The 19,798-nt window shown below is 52.2% G+C and overlaps 1 protein-coding gene across 1 annotated transcript; it reads left to right on the top strand.

Annotated features, from left to right (window-relative positions):
- Positions 1-319: 319 nt before the first annotated feature.
- Positions 320-2,398, top strand: CTRU02_211127 (CHY zinc finger domain-containing protein; the record flags this gene model as incomplete). Its single annotated transcript, XM_036720153.1, has 1 exon — positions 320-2,398. The coding sequence occupies one exon, from the start codon at positions 320-322 to the stop codon at positions 2,396-2,398; it is 2,079 nt and encodes a 692-aa protein (XP_036587896.1).
- Between the last annotated feature and the right edge of the window lie 17,400 nt (positions 2,399-19,798).

The following is a 19,798-nucleotide window of genomic DNA, read 5'->3' as shown; positions in this document are numbered from 1 at the left end:
GTCGACTCATCAAGCATGCAGACTGAGCTGAGCGGAGCTGCATCTCGGATATTCCACCACAGCCATCCTGGCCCATTCATCGCCACATCGAGCCAAACCATCAAATACGACGGCCTTTCACCCTTCGTGTCGGAAGATTGGAAGGCTTCTGTCCGACAGCTACTCGGTAATCATCGCTCGCCACACGACAAGCACTGCTCAACCCTGCAGTTACTTTCCGTTGTTGTTTTTGTTTGCATTTCGCCAGTTCAGCTCATCACATTACGAAACTTGAGCATTTTCTATTTTCATCACTCCCCTCCCCAAAAGCAAGCCCATTATGATATCCATCACCCAGCAGGGCGGCAACACCCACCAACAGGCCATCCCCCGGCCCCGCAACGACCGCGTCGTCCCTAAGCCTGTCCCCGAGGCCCAGTCCAAGGATCCCCGCGGCTACCAGCTCGGCCAGCTGCGTAAGCGGTACTCGCCCCGCGAGTCCACCGCCGAAGACGGCACTACTTCGCTAGTTTTCAAGCTTAAGCCCTCCGACCCGGACTTCCCCTTTGAGCTGGAGTACCTTGACTGCGAACTCCGCGTGCCGGAGGACTTCCCAGAGGCAACCCCCGTGCTACGCGTGCGGAACAGCGATATCCCAAGAGGATTCAGCATCAACATCGAACGAGGATGGGACAGACTCGTTCGCGAGCGCAAGGGCGCCACCTTGCTCTCGCTCACCCACGCCCTTGACAAGAACCTTGAGGTATTCTTGTCTGAGCAAAAGGCTGACACGGTGAAGTTGGTATCTTTTAAGGATACCAAAGACACCCGCCACCTCGAAGCAGCAGCAGCCGCCGCGGCCGCTGCATCATCATCAACGCCCGCGGTACAGATCACCAAGGCGCCATCCCCAGAATCAGCACCCGTCAGGCGCTATGCGCCCGAAGAGTACTTTACTCAAGAGGAGATGGCAGCCGCTAAAGCTCGCCGTGCGCAAGAGACGCGGCAACTGGAAACCCGCATGGGTCGTTTGTCCCTGTATCGCCGTTCCCCAGACGGTATCGTGTACACTCTTCCTCTCGAGCCTCGCCGCCGCAGCGAGCTCCCTTCCGATCTCCAGGGTGTGAAGACGGTGCACCTTATCGTACCACTTCTCTACCCACTTCAACCTCTTCGCATCCAGATTAATGAGTGCGAATCCCCAGACGTGGAGCTAGTCGAGGAGCTCTTCGTACAAAAGGCCGCCGAGCAGAAGCAAATGACGCTCACAAGCCATATCAACTACCTCGCGCAGAACATGCACGTCCTCGCGAAGCAGGCGCTGGCGCAGCGCAAACCTGCGACACCGGAGCCCGCCTCCGTTCCCGAAAAGGACACCGAGGCAAAGGGCTCGGCTCCGGCCAAGGCCGCGGCCGATGCCGATCGGAGCCACATTCAAGTCATCCCCCGGCCTCCGGAGTGGAGCCGCGTCCGCGGTGCAAACGACGACGACGACGACGACACCTCAGACAGCTACGACTCTGAAGACGAATCAGAAGAGGGCGGCGCCGACCTTTCCGCCGAACCGCCCACGTTATCTTCCGGTCTCACTGCTGAGAGGGGCACCTCCATCTCCTTCCCAGACATTGAGCTTTACAGCATCGAGCTCTTCCAGGTGTCCATCCTCAACATCAGCGTGAAATGCTCGCGCTGCAAGACGATCAACGAGATCACGGGTCTCAAGCACGAGGCTCCCCAGAACTCCAGCTGCAAGAAGTGCGCCACGGGTTTCGCGGCCCAGTTCCGCCAGCAGCTCGTCCACGCCAACTCGACGCGCGCCGGCTTCATCGACCTGACAGGCTGCACCGTCGTCGACATGCTCCCGAGCACCTTCGTCCCCGTGTGCGCCAAGTGCTCGACGTCGAGTCAGGGTCTCGTGGCGGTCCGCGGCGACGCGACCACCAACGTCTGCCGTAGCTGTCACGGCAAGTTCACCTTCAAGATACCGACGGTGAAGTTCCTGGCCATCAGCGCCGGCGGCCTCGCGGCCCCCAGCACCGGCCCCGTCAAGAAGACGGAGAAGCTGGGTCTGCACGCGGGGACGCCCCTCCCGGACCGCGGCGCCTGCTCGCACTACCGCAAGAGTTACCGCTGGTTCCGCTTCTCGTGCTGCAGCCGGGTGCACCCGTGCGATCGGTGCCACGACCACGCCGAGGACCACGTGAACGAGTGGGCGAACCGGATGATTTGCGGCTGGTGCAGCCGCGAGCAGCGGTACTCGCCTGATGCGTGCGCGTTCTGCGGCAGGAGCGTCATCGGGCGCAAGGGACGAGGCTTCTGGGAGGGCGGCAAGGGCACGCGGGATCGCAGACTGATGAGCCGCAAGGACCCGAGGAAGTTCAAGAGGGTCGGCGGCGGGGAGGCTACGAAGAAGGATTGAAGAAAAGAAGCAGTCTTTCGCAAATGGGTTATTTTTAAGGGGGTTCATGTGTCTGAGACCACGGGTCTGAGATGTGTGTGTGTGTGTGTATGTGTGTGTGTATTTTACTACCATATCATTAGCCAGCAAGATACACCAACCCTTTTGCAACCCCCCATCAATTTGTTTCTGTTTGTTTCAGTGATATATTTGCTATGATAACTCTCCGAGCGGCTATCCTATACCCTCATGACCCGGACGCGACGTTGACAATTGCCGCTGCGCCCTCACCCACCCACCCATTTAAACGGACAAGCGCGTCGGAGCCGGGGAGCACACGGTAGGCGGTTGATGGCCGGACGGGATTCGTTTGTGCATCGTCATCTTTTGTGCAACGCCGCCAGGCACAATCTATTTTGTGACGGTGCTGTTTTGCGGTGTGTGATTGGGTTAAAATGGAGAGGGGGAACTGGTCGTTCACATGAGCTACGCGGTGTTCGATTTGCGATTGGGGGCAAATGTTGGACGGCTGGAGGTGAAGAGGTGTATTGTGGTTTGTTTTATTGGTTGGGGGATGTAAGCGCTTCTTTTTCTTCATCACGTTTGGAGAGGGACTATCAGGAGGTGATCACAATAAAATATAAAATAATAATAATAATAATAATAATAATTAAATATTCAGAATAAACAAATCGCCACTACTACATCTAGCAAAATAATCATTATTTGTTAAACATATAAAAAGAAAATGTATATTTCACAGCAATGTCTCCGTTTCCCCTTGCCATCCCATGCCACCCTCCCACCGATCCCGTCCCCAACCGCCACGCCACAATCGCACCAACGAGCACCGGCGAAATTAAAGAATCTCTTTTTCCCCCTCTCAACCGATCGAAAAAAGAGCTTTACCCCAAGAGCAAGAAAGACCGTCAGCCAACGTGAAACCAGGGTCTAGACGATAGTCAGATGTTGAAGGAAAGGGAGGGGTGTGAGGTAAAGCAGGCAAAGCGAGGCAAAGCGAGGCAGCGCGCATTCAGCGTGAGAAAGAGCGAGCATTAACAAAAAATTCCCACGAATCGCAAAAGATATATCCTGCCACCAAGGTTCATTTCGTCCGGCACGCCGGGGCCCCGGAAAGACGACCCCGGAGAAGGAGGGAGGAGGAGGGGGGGTTCCCAACGGGCTGGATTATATTATGGGGCGCGCTAGTTTGCTTCCGGAGGTCGGGTCCGTGCTTTCGTTTTTTTGGTTCCATGTCGTCTTCCCTTTTTCACATGGCTCTGTTGCAGAAAGAACCATCTTTTGGTTCATAGGTCTGGACCTTTTTTTGCAAGATGAGGGTACAGCAGGAGGAATCGATGGATGTTACCCCTTGAAAAATTATACCCCCTTGTCGGCACGCAGCATGCGGGATGCAATGCGGGCATGGGAGATGAAATGTTTGAGTGACAGGTTCGTGCGGGGAAAGATGGCCACACGCATCTGGAGAAACAGGTCCCGCGAGAGGAGCAAAAGGATTCAAGGCCTGGACTTTCGGGGCAAGTCCCTCCTTTCGACATGTAGTTCCTAATCGATGTAGGAACGTGTTGGTTCAATCTCTCTTTCTCTCTCTCTCTCTCTCTCTCTCCCCCGCGCTCACCGTATAGAGTACACCGGTGTGCAAGGGGGCTTTCGTATTGGGGCTAGTATATATGCCAGTTACCCGCAACTCACCCCCCCCCCCCCCCCTCCTTCTCACCGAAGCATACGTTATATCCGACATTGGACACATTGCGAACTTGTCTTCCTTTGGGGGGGTTTTTCCTCCATGGTGGACTTTATTCGGCCTAATCTTGGTGTTGGAAATTGTAACTAGCTAATGTACGCCCTGGGCAAAAATGTCTTTGCCTGAAGCAACCCGGTTCTTTTGGTTGTTTGTTCCATTTTCCGTGCCGTTGTCGCCCCCAGGGTTTTCTTTAGCCTGTCAGACTGGTAGTTTTTCCATCCATGGGCGATGGAGCTGTCTTGGCTTGGATAGCTTCCCCCAACGCGAGGCGTACCTAGCTTCCCCGGCTGTCTCTAGTCGTCCATCAACGTTCAAGCCCTCTCAAATCCGACAAAGTCTAGCGAGTGTTAGTTTGGCAGCCACCCAGAAACAGAAAGAACATAGTGTAAAGACAGCATGCAGGTGTGAGGGTGAGATGGCAAGCCAAGGCAACTATGTCTTGACCATCCTACCCAAAGGTTTCCATTCATCGCAAGCCCGGTGTGAGCACTTGTGAACAAGGCCAAACTATCATTCATCAGCCCTGAGAGCTACAGCAGCCACCCGAACGACCCGGGAGACTACCCAAGAATCCTGGATGCCAATCTCCAGAAAAGACATTGCCCCCCCTCCCCCCATGTACTCGTCCGGCGCACCGCTCTGACGTCCCCGGGGGGGTCACTTCGCGGGCTGGACACACCACCAAATTTCGGCCGCTGCGTTCCGGCGCGTGCGGATTGGTCGTCTCCACGGTCGGCATCTCGCTCCGGTTGCTGGTCCCGCGTCGATGCAACCACTTCGCTCACGCGCTACCTCCCGCGTCCTTTCCGTGGAAAAAGGAAGCAGGTACCATTAGTAGCGGTTTCTTGGGTCTGCGGGGATCATCGAACGGAGCGGCCTGGCCGTCATGCCGTGCGGCTCAGCTACCCCCTTCCCCGCCTTTAGAGCCGTCTCCCCATTGCGCCTCCATTCTAGCTTTCAATTTATTGATTATTTTATTGGAGTTTGTTATTTCTTAAGTTCCCCCGCGGCAGTTACTATGCCAGAGCTCGAGGGTAGCCTGCGAACGTCTCATTCACCTGACGAGAGCGGGCGGCGGGAATCATGTCTTGGTTGCAATAGCGTTGATCGTCATTCCTATGATCGGCCTGGGATCCCGACTTTTTCCTTTAACCGTGCTATACAACATGGCACTTTCCCCTCAATATAAACAGAGTTGGTCGGCTCGACTCGTCGTGATTAATAGTTTTACACCCTCTAGATCATCGTATACGAGGTAGTAGCTTTTACCCCAGGTTCACATCTGTACCCTAGGTTGCAATATGTCTCGTCTATACCGTAAACATACTCCTTCGACTCAGTCGAAAAATCCGTCAAAAAAGCTCGTGAAGATGATGTCGCCGCAATGGCCTGCATGTTGCGCTTCGGCGACTCGCAGATCAAATATTACTTTTCAACGCCCATGAGTCGCCGTGCTCCTCCCAATCGTGTATTAGCCAGTGTCATCTAACCACTCAAACAACAAGAAACATCAAAAAAGATGCAATTTGACGTCGAGATCGTCCATCAGCGTCAGGAACACAAGCATGTGAAAAGCACACGCACACACGACACACACACACACAATACCTTCCCCCTCGTCCTCCCCCCTCATACTCTATCCCAGCATGGACGAAGCAATCTCGACGTCGCGACAGGAGGGGCCGCAACACACGAAGCAGTCAGCCAGCAGCATCATCGACATGTGAATTGCCCCAAGCTCCGCCGTCATGAATCAGCCGCAAGGACCCTTCTCAGTTCGCAAAAAAAGAGATAAAGAGATAAAATAAAATCTACCAATCTTCATCCGGTGCTAAGCAGCAGTCGTCACCCGGGGAACCCCATGATCGCCTTCCCCCCCCCCCCCCCCCCCCCCCCTCCTCCTGGCTTCCGGTATATTCCCTCCGATCGACATACATCCGTCACCCATCAAACCATATTCGTATACAACCTCTCTCGTCTTCGTCCCATCGTGAGCAAGGAGAGGCTGACAAGTTGGTGGAATATCAGCGAGCGATTCGTCGAGGTTGTGACTCGCCCTGCCCTTCTGTCCCTATTCCTTCCGCGCCTCTACCACACACACACACACACACACTATACGTAGTGGTACACACGCCGTCGATGTCGCATCTTACGTACGCAGCGTCAACCACAAGATCAAAGTCTTCAACTTCAGACGACGATCAAGCCCATGGGACATGACTCCACTCTCCTCCCCAACACCCCCGCCCGCACTCCATCATGCGCATGCAGGAACGCGTTCGACGTGGAGGAGGTGTTTTATGCGGCGAGAGGTCTGGACCGGTGGCACTCGCTTTCTCTCACACACACACACACGTGCTGCGGTTTTGGGAGGGGTGGTTTCGACCTCTAATTTTTTTTTCTTTTTCTTTTTCTTTTTCTTTTTATGATAACGGGGGATTAGCAGGTACCTGCATACGTACGTTTGTAGCATCGACGAGTTTCTAATTGTAGTGTGTCTAAGCACGCGCTCGACTCCATTCCATAGTCTGTAAAATAAAAAAATCCATGTATACCGTATTTCGTCAACTGTAGCCGCTGGGGAGGAGGGGGAGGCTCTCTTCCCGATTCGGCAATTCTAACCACGCAAAGCGATTCTAGAGCCGCCTCAAGATCAATTGAACAAGAAGAGTACTAGTAAGCAGTACACTTCCCCCATTTCCCGAAAATTCAGACCGTAGACGACGGAAAATATCATGGTATATCCCGAGAGGTCGGTAATTATCCCGACCTGCTTTCCCTCATGGCCTCAACCCCGCACATGGTTAGCAGTGGCAGAGCCTCCAGAGTTTGGAGTGTGTTAAGCATGACAGGTCGGCATGAACCCGGGCGTTACGGGGTTTGAAATGCTCTCTCTCTCTATCTCATGGTCAGCAGCATTCCCCGAACCCTGACAACGGATTCTTTCCCGCCCAAATCTTTTTTTGCCTGCCGGCTTTTAGGGGAGGGGGGTGTATAATCATATGCCCAAAGAGAGCCTCCCATTATTCTGCCCGCCCGCCGGAGAAGCTGGCTGTCAAAACTCCCCATATTCAAGCTCATCATCCTGCTGATCAGGCGCTTCCCCTTCTCCGCCTCTTGACGCCCAACGAACACCCCGTCCCCTCTATTTCGTTTGGGCCTATAGGTCGTATGCGGTACCCTAACGTGGATGGGGACAACGACAGGTAACCCCCTTGTATCCACGTACGCTGAAGAAAAGAAGAGAAAAATAATTCAGCCGAATCTTCTGCTCGCTACCCGCAAGTGCAAGCGCCTAGAGTACTACGGACTACGTATAGTACAGGGAAGAGGGGGCTTTCGTCACTGCCAACCTAGGAACCGGCCCTCGACGGTATACGGGATTGAGCCGGGATGGTTAACAGGCACCGTTAGCCCCCCAGCCCCGCAGAGAAGCCGCGGTGTTACCGATACTTCGTCCAGTACCTGAGGCGACGTGCAAGGCTGCTTTAGACGTGATACTGGCGAAATGGGATGCCACACTGAAATGCAAGACAGACGTAATGGCTGCGAGAAACCCGAGAGGAAGAAAGAAAAGAAGGAAAAAAAGTTTATTCAACTCATGTCGAAGGGGACAACCACACTCTTCTGACTCGAAAAAAAAAAAAAAAAAACAGCAAAATCTCGTGTGTGACAAATTCAAGAGTCCTGTGTGGTTCGCAGCGGGTTTACTCCGACATACAGAGGCTCCATATGAAAGAGGAGTGGGTGGGTGAGAGATGGGAAATTTCGTTCGACGGAGGTGTCGGAGGCGCATGCCAGATTTTACACCGTCATAAGGCCGTAGCATCATGTCAGAGATGCAGATGTATGTACGCATACGGTTTAAGGTAGGGGAATAATTAGACCTGTCAACGTCTGAATGCCGGTTACCAGCTCCACATAGGTAGAAATGCCTACCCCACAAGCAGACAGGGTAAAAGAAGAGGGAAAAAAAAAAAAGCAGCAGCAGCATACGGACATCACGAAATTTCAGTCTGAACCAAGTGGTTTCGTTTAGTCTCCCACCCCTTTGTAAAGTCGTTACGCAAATGGCCCCCCATGGCTGCTGGTCCAGCTCCATTGTCTGGGCTCTCGAGCCGCATGCCCAGGTCCCCATAGGCCCCCCCCCCCCCCCCCCCCCCCCGATCGTCCCAAAAACTTGCCCTGGAAGACCACAGCGGGCCGCCCAGATGCCTTACTCCCTCCAAAACGCCCCTGTAAGAGAGAAATGGAAGAACATGGTGAGAGAGTCATGTTACGGGGAGCTGTGTGTTGCGCACGATCCTCCTCGGGCGACTACCTTACTCATTTAGAGGGCATCACTATAAACCGCCTCGCATGTGACATACGAAAACTGAAGAGGCGTGTGCGTGTGTGTGTGTGTGGTTGCGGGTAAAGTAAACCAGATAATGTCGTACGTCTTCCTAGCCGATGGCAATTCAATGACGAACGAGGCGAGTCCGTTGACTCGCATTCTTTCTTTAAGTCCATGTAACCACCCCATTTTGAAGAAAGTGCAAATGCACGGCGACAACCTCCAAAGATGAGACATCTGGACGAGCGAGCGCAGGCAAGCCCCGTTTACCAAAAAAGGGTACAGGAGTGTGTACCATCGTCAACGGGCTGCTGAAGAAAATCACAAACTGGCAGAGGCGCCCTGCGAGTCATGGGGCTGGCTCTGTGACTGCGATGAGCCTAGCTCCGGAAGGCGGTTCCGCTGCCGGGTGGTCGCTACCACAACGTTGGGGCCGTCAGCAGGGGTTTGGGCTTGTCTGGTCTGCCTCCTCCTCCTGATGCGGAGATTCTCCGCTTCAAGTTTGCGAGAGGGAGAAAACGTGGCAGGAAGATTGGTTTGTTCTCCTGGGTACATAGTACGGTTTTTTTGGGGCGGAAGGGGGAGGGGGGAGTTCCTCTGTTTCTGTGACAGGCCTGCCCCTGGTTGTAATGAGCGGTCGTGCGCAGTATTCTAGAAAGGCTTTTAGAATATTATGAAATTAAAAATACCTCCTTTTTTAATTTTTAATTCGTGTTCATTTTTTTTTTGTTATTTTATCCGTTTGGGGAACGGACCATGGGTCTGACCGTGGCTAGACTCAATCCTATCCATGTCCGTTTCGATACGGAGATAATCGACATTGTTGATCAATAGTCTACTTTCACCTTGACCTCTTTGATATATACTGACGTAAATAAGTGAGTGAGCTAGGAGAAGCGAGGAGGCTCTGCTGTAGGAGGCACAGCAGAGACAAAAACAAAGGGCGGAGGCAGACGCTCCGTGGAGAATGGTGTTGCTTTCGCCCAGTTAGAAGCGAGCAACCTGCCGTTAGCTGCAGTAGACATGGTGAGATGTGACCAAAGTACCGGGAGTTCATCCGCTGGAAAACCGCAAAGATGGAAATGCGATATCAGGAAACGGTGGTGAAGCAATTGCGCCAGAAAACGGATGCAGATTTTCCTAAACACAAAAAAGAAATCGAAAATAAAAGAAATAACAAAAAGAAAAACATTAAATCGTCAAAACGCTTCAGCGCAGGGTCAGAAGACGGTATGGAAATTAGAAATGGGAACGACATGGAAGAGGTCCCGCTGTTCCCCGGGTCCCAGACATCAAAGATCAGACCGAAAACCAAACGTTTCTGGCGGCGGAGCAACGTATACGGAAAATGGAAAGGAGGGATTCAGCGGTTTTGGGCTGCAAATCCGGCCCATCGCACCAGTTCGGATTGTCATCCGGAGAGCACCAGATCAGAGACATTTCTGCTTTGACAGCAGAAGGGGGTTCCGCGGTTCATCAAAGCGTGCATTGATTTTGTACGCTGCAAGCACACTCATACAGTCCCCAGCGTCGCTGTTCTGCCCGTTCGTTACTTACATGGTGCCGCTGGCAATACCCCCAACCCGTCTTCTCCCGTGTGCTCGTCCTCGACCGGGCGAAAGCTGTTGTGCAGTCTCTTGCATATCCCTTCTGCCGCGTATCGTCTACTCACTCCCCAGATTGGTCCTTGGCACCGGACTGGATGGACATCCCTGGTCGTATCGGCGAAAGGGGAAAACAGGTCAAGTGACAGAGCCTGGTAAACTCAGTTTTGGCGAGGCTGCTAGCTCTACAGGGCAAACATGGGACGGTGAGAGAGGGGAGGTTTCATGTGCCCAAGGTCGGATATTGCACCGTTGTGCAAGACGCGAATCCAAAAAGGTGATTGCGAGCCCGACAAGATCGCCCGTGTATCGACGGCCGGTTCGAATGAGGCATTGACAGCGGCTGGCTGATTATGCGACATCAAAATGAGGTACCGATGCCTTGCCTTGTGATGTGTCTATCCCCAGGAATGCCACCCCCTTTCTCCGTCCGCGACGGGGTGAAATTTCGGCACAAAAATTAAGCAGAAACGGGAAGCCGGATGCGCATCTGTCGCGTGGCTGGATTTGCAAGGTCCGGGGCTTTCTTCTCCCTGGCCCCTTGCCTGTTGTCAACCGTCACGAGGTCGCTCGGCAGATCAGCGCCTTGGGGGGTGTTTCTGGCAGCTGGCAATACAGTTCTGGCCCGTGTCAGGTGTTCGCCGTGCATATCGTCTCGCTTAACACAAAAGTGCTATTACTTTTTGGAATCGATTGGCCGGTTTGAAAGCTGTGACGTTTAGCCAGCAAAGCTTGAATCTCGATAACAAGCAGAAGAAGGAAGCATTGGCATGCCGTTCGGCTAATGGTGAACACAAGGGCTTGCAGGTTGCGGGCGAGCGGCTCGCTGCCGTTGCAGTAGGGTCGGGTGCTGAAATTTGATCTACTCACCTACTTCTACGCCCGTGTAGGCACGCATCGGCAGCGCCACCAGAAGCCTGGCGGAGTGACGTAGGAGCTGTACGGGCCCGAGCTCTCGGCGTCGTCCAGGTCTGTTTTGGGGTCATCACCTGGCCTGCATCGCCCAATGAGGACTCGGTGAGTCCGGCATTGGCTTGCGGCAGAGGCGACCCGAGTAGAGGTTGCCGAAATTGGGTGAGCCCCCGAACGTTAGCTTGCACCGGGTGTGTGGTGATTTGCGTGCCAATAGATGAAATTGCAATTCATCGAGATCATGCAGGAGTTTTCATCACGATCAGAGGGTGAATGGAAAAGTGAACATCGGGAATGCCATTCCGGACGAAATTGCCTGTAATGGTAACATGGTCGGTGCGTAGCGTCACATGCCTGGGAGCACGTACCGTTGCTACTATAAAATGTGGCTGAGACTTGTGGCTTTGTGTACAACTTCCACACCAAGTACCGAGACCTTTATGTTCTGGCTACTTGATGTAAGCTGACAATTTTATCTGTCTCGGTACAGGTGTATCAAAAGTAAGCATACCAGTGTCAAAGGTACAGTTTGCGCCTTCAGTGGCCTAGACTTATTTATGTGGAGATCAGATATCGGGATAGCTGTCTCACTGTGAGTTTGCAGTTCAGCATGCGATCTTGAGTAAATGTCTCCAAACATATATTCTCAGCATAAATGCAAACATTACTCAGCATGTCGATAGACGAACTGCAAAGACTTGGTCCACTGATATCGACGTTTTAAAACACAAACGATGTTGGAGCATTGGCCCAATGGTCCCCTATAAGTCCTGACAGCCTTAGAACTTGAATGTCTATAAGCGTAACATGTTGTTTTTGGACATGATTCGATATTAGGAGCGAATCTAATAATTCATGGGCAATGGTTATAACGCTGTTACAGCAGAGGGTAGACAGATTGAAAGAGAAACAACAACTCGTTCACTGCTAAGGACCTCGGTTTTTTGCCTACAAAAGGATGAACAAGAAAGAAACGAAAAATAAGAAGAAACTAAAAAGAGAAGAAAATCTCGTCCAAGCGATTCATATTGCAGGCGAAAAACACGACTTCCCAGATTAACCTGGAGATTGTAATTAAATACACCAAGAAACTGCCTTCCCACGATTCTCTAATCACGCCATATCATAGATCATACCCAAATAAGTAAACTTACCATTCACACTTTGACGATACCACAAGGCACGCAAGCAAATGGGTACCCAAAACTGAATCTCTTCTTGGAAGTACATTCAGTAGCGGTGCGTGTAGTGTACGTCGTCAACGGAACGCACCACAATCGGATCCGGCTCCACACCCGACAACCATAGCACGTCTCACCAAAAAAACAAACTTCGTCGGCCCCACTCCCGGAGCCGGAGGGACCCAGCATCGGCATCACTCCCTACCCACCCTGAAACAACAAGCAGCCCTTCAGAATTCCAAACTCGGGACAAATCTCCCCCCCCCCCGCGCACGCCAGAAACCCACAAGGCTACTTCAACACGGAAGTACCGGCCGATGTCCAAGACCCCCTCGCAGCCAGCCTATGCATCATCAAAAAGACGGGAAGGGGGCATCATCTGAAGAAACAGAATTAGCTCTATCTCGTCTCTGCATCCCTGACGTGGCACGGCGGTTCGGAGAGTTGAGCGGAGGCGGTGGCGATTAAGAAATGTTCGCGTGACAAACGTCCTTCAAACCGTCCGTCTCTCATCTGTGACTAACGTCATCGGGGTGTAAGTTGCCTGTCGGTCTGGCCGTGGGGTGTGTGTGTGTGTGTGTGTGTGTGTGCTAAAAAGGCAAGGCGAAAAACGATGTATGTGTAAGCGAAATCCAAGTAAAAGACGCCCGATGCCATTGCCAGGTTGGCGGCGCTAGATATGCCGTTTTTCATTGCCGGCAACCGTCAACTCCCATTCATAGGGGTCTGTCTGATATTCGCCGTCCTGGGGGGGGGGGGGGGGAGGTGAAGGTGCTGACGTTGGATGGCGAAGGTTTACTGGGAAGGCATGCCAGCTAATCTAGATCCCGGGGGTTCGCTAGAGAGCCAAGTCCCCGGCCAAATTTGAAAACACGAGATGGGACTTGACAGGAATCCGATCCGTCTAGGAAACGCCAGGAGGATATTGAAAACCTGTCCGTCCGTCTATTCGGAAAACTAAAGCAGCCAGCATTCCGCGTTGCCCGAAGGCCTTAAAAAAAAACCCGAGTCCGAACGTAGATTTCGAGGTGACAAGGACTTTTATTTCGCCCACCTATTAATACCAGGGCTTGCATCGTCAACCAGAAACGGATATACTGTGATATTTCGCCCGATACGTGACGGCCGGGACGGTGATCGATGCTTTTCCACCTTTCCCGGCAGTCAGCTGCAGGACGTAGCCGCGGATCGACCAAGCACCCGGCGGGAAAGCAATAAACGTGCGGGGTGCGGAATTCCGGGGTAACGGAGGCGCCCCATGTGACCGGGTGATGACGGCGGCTTTTACTTTTACTTTTTTTTTCTCTTTGAAGTTGGGCTACGGACGGAAAGATAGAGGGCGTGAGGGTTTTACACGTGGAATTTGCGGGGGAGAAAACAGACGTAGCTATAAAATAAAATAAAAACATTAAAATAAAATAAGAAGACATATTGCCGGCTTGGAACATGGACACCCTCAACCGCCACGCGCAGCGACGAGGTGCATTTCGTCTCATGGTGAACATTAAAGGGCCCTTGAAAGATTACCGGCCACCTGCCCTGCCTGACTCGTCCTACCTGCGAAGCCGACTCGAATCCCTCCTCCCCCCGCGCCGCCGCCACACCCTCTTCTTCGCGCGTTCTACAGGGTTTCCAGGTTTCGATATACGACGCACCCTCCTGGAGTAGTCTCAACTCTCACGCTCCCCATCCTAGTGACCATCAAATGCTGATGACGTGGTTCCTGTCTCTTGGGATAGCACCATATGTCCCATCACACGCCAGCTCGACATGGAAGGGGGGGATATGAGGAGCGGAAAGTAAAAAAAAAAAAAAAAAAAACAAGACAGAGAGGATGGGACACAGCGGAAATCAGGTAGTATTAGAGTTTGCGCTTATGCTCCCCTGCTGTAATGAAACGGCTTTCCCAGTCATGAACCACCCAAACCTCACTTTACTTCTTCCCCTCCCCAGCAAGCCAAGCAATAGAATAGAACGGCGTTAAAAAGGGGGGTGTGATTCGAACCAAATTCAGGCCATTGTGCGACTGGCCCTGTTCAGAATTTGGACGAACGTCCTTCACCCTGCTTCGGTCGGGCATTCACTCACCGAATGACGAGAGTAGACCGAAAAGAGATGGCTGGTCAACATTTATCCTTGGCCAGTGCTCCTTTCACATGCTCACGACGGTATGGGCACAGGTTACCACTTGAAGCAACTCTCGCCGGTGCTCTGCAATTTCGACGCGTTTGATGTTTCCCAATCGCCCTCGGACCGTAGATGGCGCAGCATTGGAAAATCTCCCGCCGGCCGCCCAGCAAATGACTTGAAGAAAATACGTTGCGGGATGATGCAGTATGGTATCCAACGTGAACTGCATCGCTTTTGGTAGTTGCGACGGGGGTGGGAAGGGGGGTGGTGTGACTGAGCTTGTGTGTTGGGAGTGAGACACTGCCACGCACCAACAGTGCTTCTTTTGTTCCCCGTCAACCGGCGCAGCGGGATTTCTCGAGATGGTATGTCTGCCCGGCGAGCTCATCACCAACCCATGGAAATGAGATATGATGAACCCGGCCGCGTGGGAAGGTTAGATTGCAGCAACGCAGCCCCAAGACCTGGGATACACCGAGGCATTACTAGCGATGTGTGAGTGTCGGCCTGGAGCCCAAAGTGAGAAGGAGCATCTTGGATAGTCAAGGGGAGGGGGTGGTGCAAAAGACGAAAAGCTTCATTGTGGTCCATCGGGTGTGTACGGTGACTGGAGCGCATTTAGAGCAACGCTAGAACCAGGTTCTCTCGCGGTGCCCTGGCAAGGTCAAATTTCCCACCATCGTGGGCTGCTGCAGTAGACCGAACCGGGTTTCATAGCGTAGCTCACCAAGCACGTGTCGGTGTTGGTGTCAGCGACGATCTCGTCTCCCTCGACCGTAGAAGAGTTCTAGAAGATAGCTAGGGTGACCTTCCGTCCCAGGCAATCAGGGCCGGATCCTACAAAGAGGGGCCGGGAAAAGAGGGGGTCGGGGAAAGAAGCCGGCCGCAGTCGAAGAAATTAAAGGGAATCCTTGGTAAGAGTGGGTCAACCACACCCTTTTTTGTTCGGGCCGGGAGAGACAGGGGAGAGACTGTGACCAGAAAAAAAAAACACAATTAAATAATCGAATAGAATATTCCGAATTAGGAAATCGAGATGGTGGTGTGAAGTGACAGGATGGCGTAATGGAGGGGGGGAAGCGATAGCGGCTTGAACAAAACCCTTGGCGAAGCCGGAACCGAAGAACCATGGGGCCCAAGCCAAACGAAGAGAGGGAGGGGGGAAGAACCCCGAATTGATACCGAATCCTCTTTTTCCCATTTTTTTTTTAATTATTGTTTTAATTGGTCTCTTTTCTTTTCTTTTCATTCTTTGTGTATCGACGAGATGGTGCCGTGAAAGGACCGACATTGAAAAAAGTCTGAAGCAGGGGGAGGGGGCGACGTAAGATGTCATTGAAGGTTATTTGGGTCTCGTTGTTTTTTACCCGAGTTAGGACGACTCCTCCTCAGCGGGAAAAAAAAAAATTGGATAGTAGTAGGGCAGACAGACAAACTCACAAGACAAGGAACTGTGGCCATGCGGGAAAAAAGGACGAAATGGGCGAGCATTGTCGCGAATGGTGTCGAGCGAACCGACGAATCAGAGCAGCTCTTTGGTCAAGCAGTAAACATCTCCAAAGCTCCCAAGGTCAGAGAAGCGTTCGACTGCAGTCGCGCTGCCGACATGGCTTCCTCATCTTTCGTTCGATGCTTAATCGGTCGCAATCAGTCAATGCCTTGTCTGCACCTCCCCCCTCCTTCATACAGTTCACGTCCCGAGATGGAAAGATAAAAAATGAAATAAAAATATGATTGATGTGTGACGCCCGGCTGGGCATATGCTGTGTATCGTAATCGCGTGCAGAAGCCGGAACCCCCTGCACAAACAGGTTACACTGCACCCGAGCTGCCCGCGGCAGTTGGTTAGAGCTGCTTTCCTAATTACGTCTGGGCAATTTTTCTTGATGGACTGGCGCTTCCGATTTCCTGGCCACCTCACTTACCGGTAGTCTTGTGTTGGTCTCGAGGCGACTAGTCAGCGAAAGTGTAGCTGTCATCTGGCCGGGCTGAAACTGTAGGCGGGAAGAACACCGGGTTTATCTCGTAGCGTTGAGCTACTAGTACGTACAGTCAATCGTTAGAGACAAGCTCATGTACCTCTACAAAATGGCTAGAAGTATCTTGGAAGGTACCTCAAGTACCGCCACACATGAGTCGTTTGCCATACTAGAAATACGCCAGGTTCATGACAAGCAGACACCGTGATCAGATAAATATTGACAAAAAAATATGAAATTGAATTAAAAAAAAAAAAAAAGGAAATTGATTGTCTAGAAAACAATGTTTGTTACACTACACTGCACTGACCACAGGTATAGAACCGGGTACAGCACGCGTAACAGCTGTCTTGGATGTTGGCAGCGGGTAGTGATGCTCCAATAGAAATGGGGTCAGTATGACATCAACTTCTCCATCGGCGATGTCAGACAGATGCCAGCCTTTGGCATCAGCCATTGCCTCACATCTCGTTCTCGCCAGATTGCCATTCCCCCCAGCCCTTTGCGATTTCGGTTGTCCGGGGTTATTGAGAAGAAGGGGGGGTGGGAAAGCATAGAATAACCCCATGCCAGATCTCTAGATCCAAGTTTGATAGATTTCGGAATGCTGGGGGAGCTATGGTGATCGAAGCCGGGTCACTGGACACGGTTTCCATGCGTTTGATGTGGAGAGGCCGATTTGAGTGGTTCTCGAGTGCAAAATACACACGAACTCCTTACCCATCGATGATGTCGTCGTGTGGAGAATAAGGGTCCAAGAAAGGGTTCAGTTCAAGCAAAGAGCAGAAAAAGTCTGATCGGAGCAGCTTCAATCCTGGCCCAGAAGCTCGAACTCAATGGACACTCCCCCTCCCTCACACGCAGAAAGGGTCCACGTTTTCGTCAATGGGGGCCACAACTTGACAAACAACCTGGAAGTTGGTGATACTTGATACATGGCCATGCGGGGGAATGGATTCATGACTTGGAATGAGAGACTGGACGAGTCAACTGACTTGAAGAACAAGATGATGTTGTCTTTTTTTCTTGTCGTTGACAGCTAAGCTACAAACCAGTTCCGGGAGGACACGGGAGGTGATCGGCGGTTGGTTCTGGAGCCGATGGGATCCAGATGTCGGATCCGGGGTAGGAGATAACGTCATTGCCCCGTGGGTTCTTCCCCGGAAATGTTTGTTTCTAGTGGCCCTTGTGGCCATGCCAATCGTTACGGGAACAGGAAGACATTTCAAACGAATTTGACTCCGTTTTGACGTCTGTCGGACTCCAGAAGTGTAAGAACATTGGGCCAGACTAAGAAACTGTCCAGAAAAAAACAAGATAATCAATACAGACGTGAATAAAAAAAAAAAGATTAACAAAAATATTAGCGCATTGGAATTTCCAACACACCCATGTTTTTCTTTTTTCCCTCTTTTTTTTGGACCGGGTCCGTATGAAACCTCTTGGAGCACATTTACAAACCCCCCAATGGAGCAAGTAAACACAATTCACACCCCCTCCATCTGCCTTCTGGGAAGAGCTCATGATATGCAGCGCATGTTACAGGAACCCAACAAGGGGCAGTAGAAAGTGGGGGGACGGCGCGAAGTGCGAAGCGGAAAAATAGAGTCCAAGATGCAGCTCAAAAGTCGGTGAAGATGCCATGCTGGCTGCCACGACAGCACTGAGAACAGAAATAGGGCCTGGGGAAGAAAAGAGTGTGGTGGGTTTTCTGGTCACCTTAGTTAGGGCCGGAGAGGAGGGGGGGAGCACACAGCAACCACCACGAGACAGAGGGGCAGGAGAAGAATCGAGAAGAAGCGCCAACCAGCAGAGACAACAGAACAGAGACGGAGAGGAACTAGCTAGTTGGTTATGGACAAAGCGGGTAGTGCTGCTGTTGCCCTGCAGCACCTGATGATATTCCCGCGTTGGCCTTGAGCCTTACGCAGGCCCCCTGCCATGCCATTTGCCCAAGTTGAGACTGGCGCTGCCATACATCGCCCCCCCCCGCGGTATTGACTCCCCCGAACCTGGGCGGCATACTCCGTCGTAGTAGCGCTGACCCCAGTGGTGTTCGGAGAAGTTCTTCAGTCACAACCGCCAACCAAGTCGCGGCGCTTCTCATGCACCCAAACGGGTATCCTCAACTGTGATGACTCTTCAACCTGTATCCGTACTAATTATGGGCTAATTTTCTGGTCCAGGCGTCGGGATAGAGATGAGATAACCCGACAGTGGACGGGATGGTGGAACCCTCATTCTGCAGTTTCAAACGGTAGCGGTGGAGCTTTCCTTTTTTTATTTTTTTCGATTTTTATTTTTCGATGCAGAACCGCCAGTTAGGACAATACACGGATACTATGGTAGTTTACGATTCCATCTCGCAGCAAGCCAACTTAAAAAGTGAGGCCTGACCTTTTTGTTTCCTACCCCGGTCAAGACAGGCCGGCGGTCAACGATGGGACAACTCAACAACCTCCCCCTCCAAATGCCCCTCCAGACCCCTAGGCGCTAAGTAGCTAAAGACGAGTAAAAAAACATATACTATGTTAGTAAAACAGTTGTCACACTACCCTTCGAACACGCGCTTTTCCCCAGGACCCCTGCCCGGCAGCTGAAGGCTAGGCCCTTGGGACCAGCCTTAACCGCCATCACCATCCTCGTCATACCAAGGCGGTGAGGGCATCTTTTATCCTTCTCTTTGACAGAAAACACCACATTCAGCTAGCGATGCCTGTACTGGAAAAGGGCACATGGGGAGGGGTGGCCAGCAGAGCATTTACAAAAAAAAAAAAAACAGAGTGCCTCGCGGCCAAATCCCGTGGACTGTCCCCACAAACCAGCCTTGCCACCGCTCTCACTTATTACGTGCAGTTTAGACGCGGGGTCCTCTTCATGCGCATATCTGGTCGAAAGGGTAAAGAATAGAGTCATCAGATACGCGAACTAATTACTAATCCGTCAATTTCTCTTTGCTTCTTCTCTCCGCAGCGGGGGGTTGTCTCCGTCGAAACGTGAGGGGGGCCGGCCGAGTCTTCATAGTCTGTCCAAAAAGGCAGGCTCCCATGCGGCGGCAGCATTCATCTCCGTGGACAACAAAACACCCAAAATGCCTCGCCCAGGTGAGGGGGAGCATGGCGCTTTGGGCATCAATGTCAGAAAATACGCCCCCGTCCCCATCCGAGATATCAGTCATACAAAGATGGGGATGGGTGAACAGGCGAAGTAGGGGAAGAGGGAAAAAAAAATGATACATCCCCTCTCACTCTGATCAATGGCTACCCTTGTTCTCGCTCCTCATCTCACCCCGCTGCAGCCTTGGAGGGGTAAGACCTACACATACTACGTAGTAGATCTGGGAGGCGTGCAGATGCGTAAAGGTGCCGGATAGGCGCAGCGCGGAATGTCCAATGGACAAGGGCATTCCGCATCCCAAGCAAAGTGGCATTGTTCGGCATTCATAGGCTCCCACAGCAGTCCGAGAAAACCCATATCGGACTTGGTCCGACACGGAGGCGCAAAATGGCAAAAA

Source organism: Colletotrichum truncatum (genome assembly GCF_014235925.2).
Source record: "Colletotrichum truncatum strain CMES1059 chromosome Unknown Contig_0007, whole genome shotgun sequence".
NCBI lineage: Eukaryota > Fungi > Ascomycota > Sordariomycetes > Glomerellales > Glomerellaceae > Colletotrichum > Colletotrichum truncatum.
Note: the sequence above shows the minus strand (reverse complement) of the source record. Positions and strands in the feature narration are given on the sequence as shown.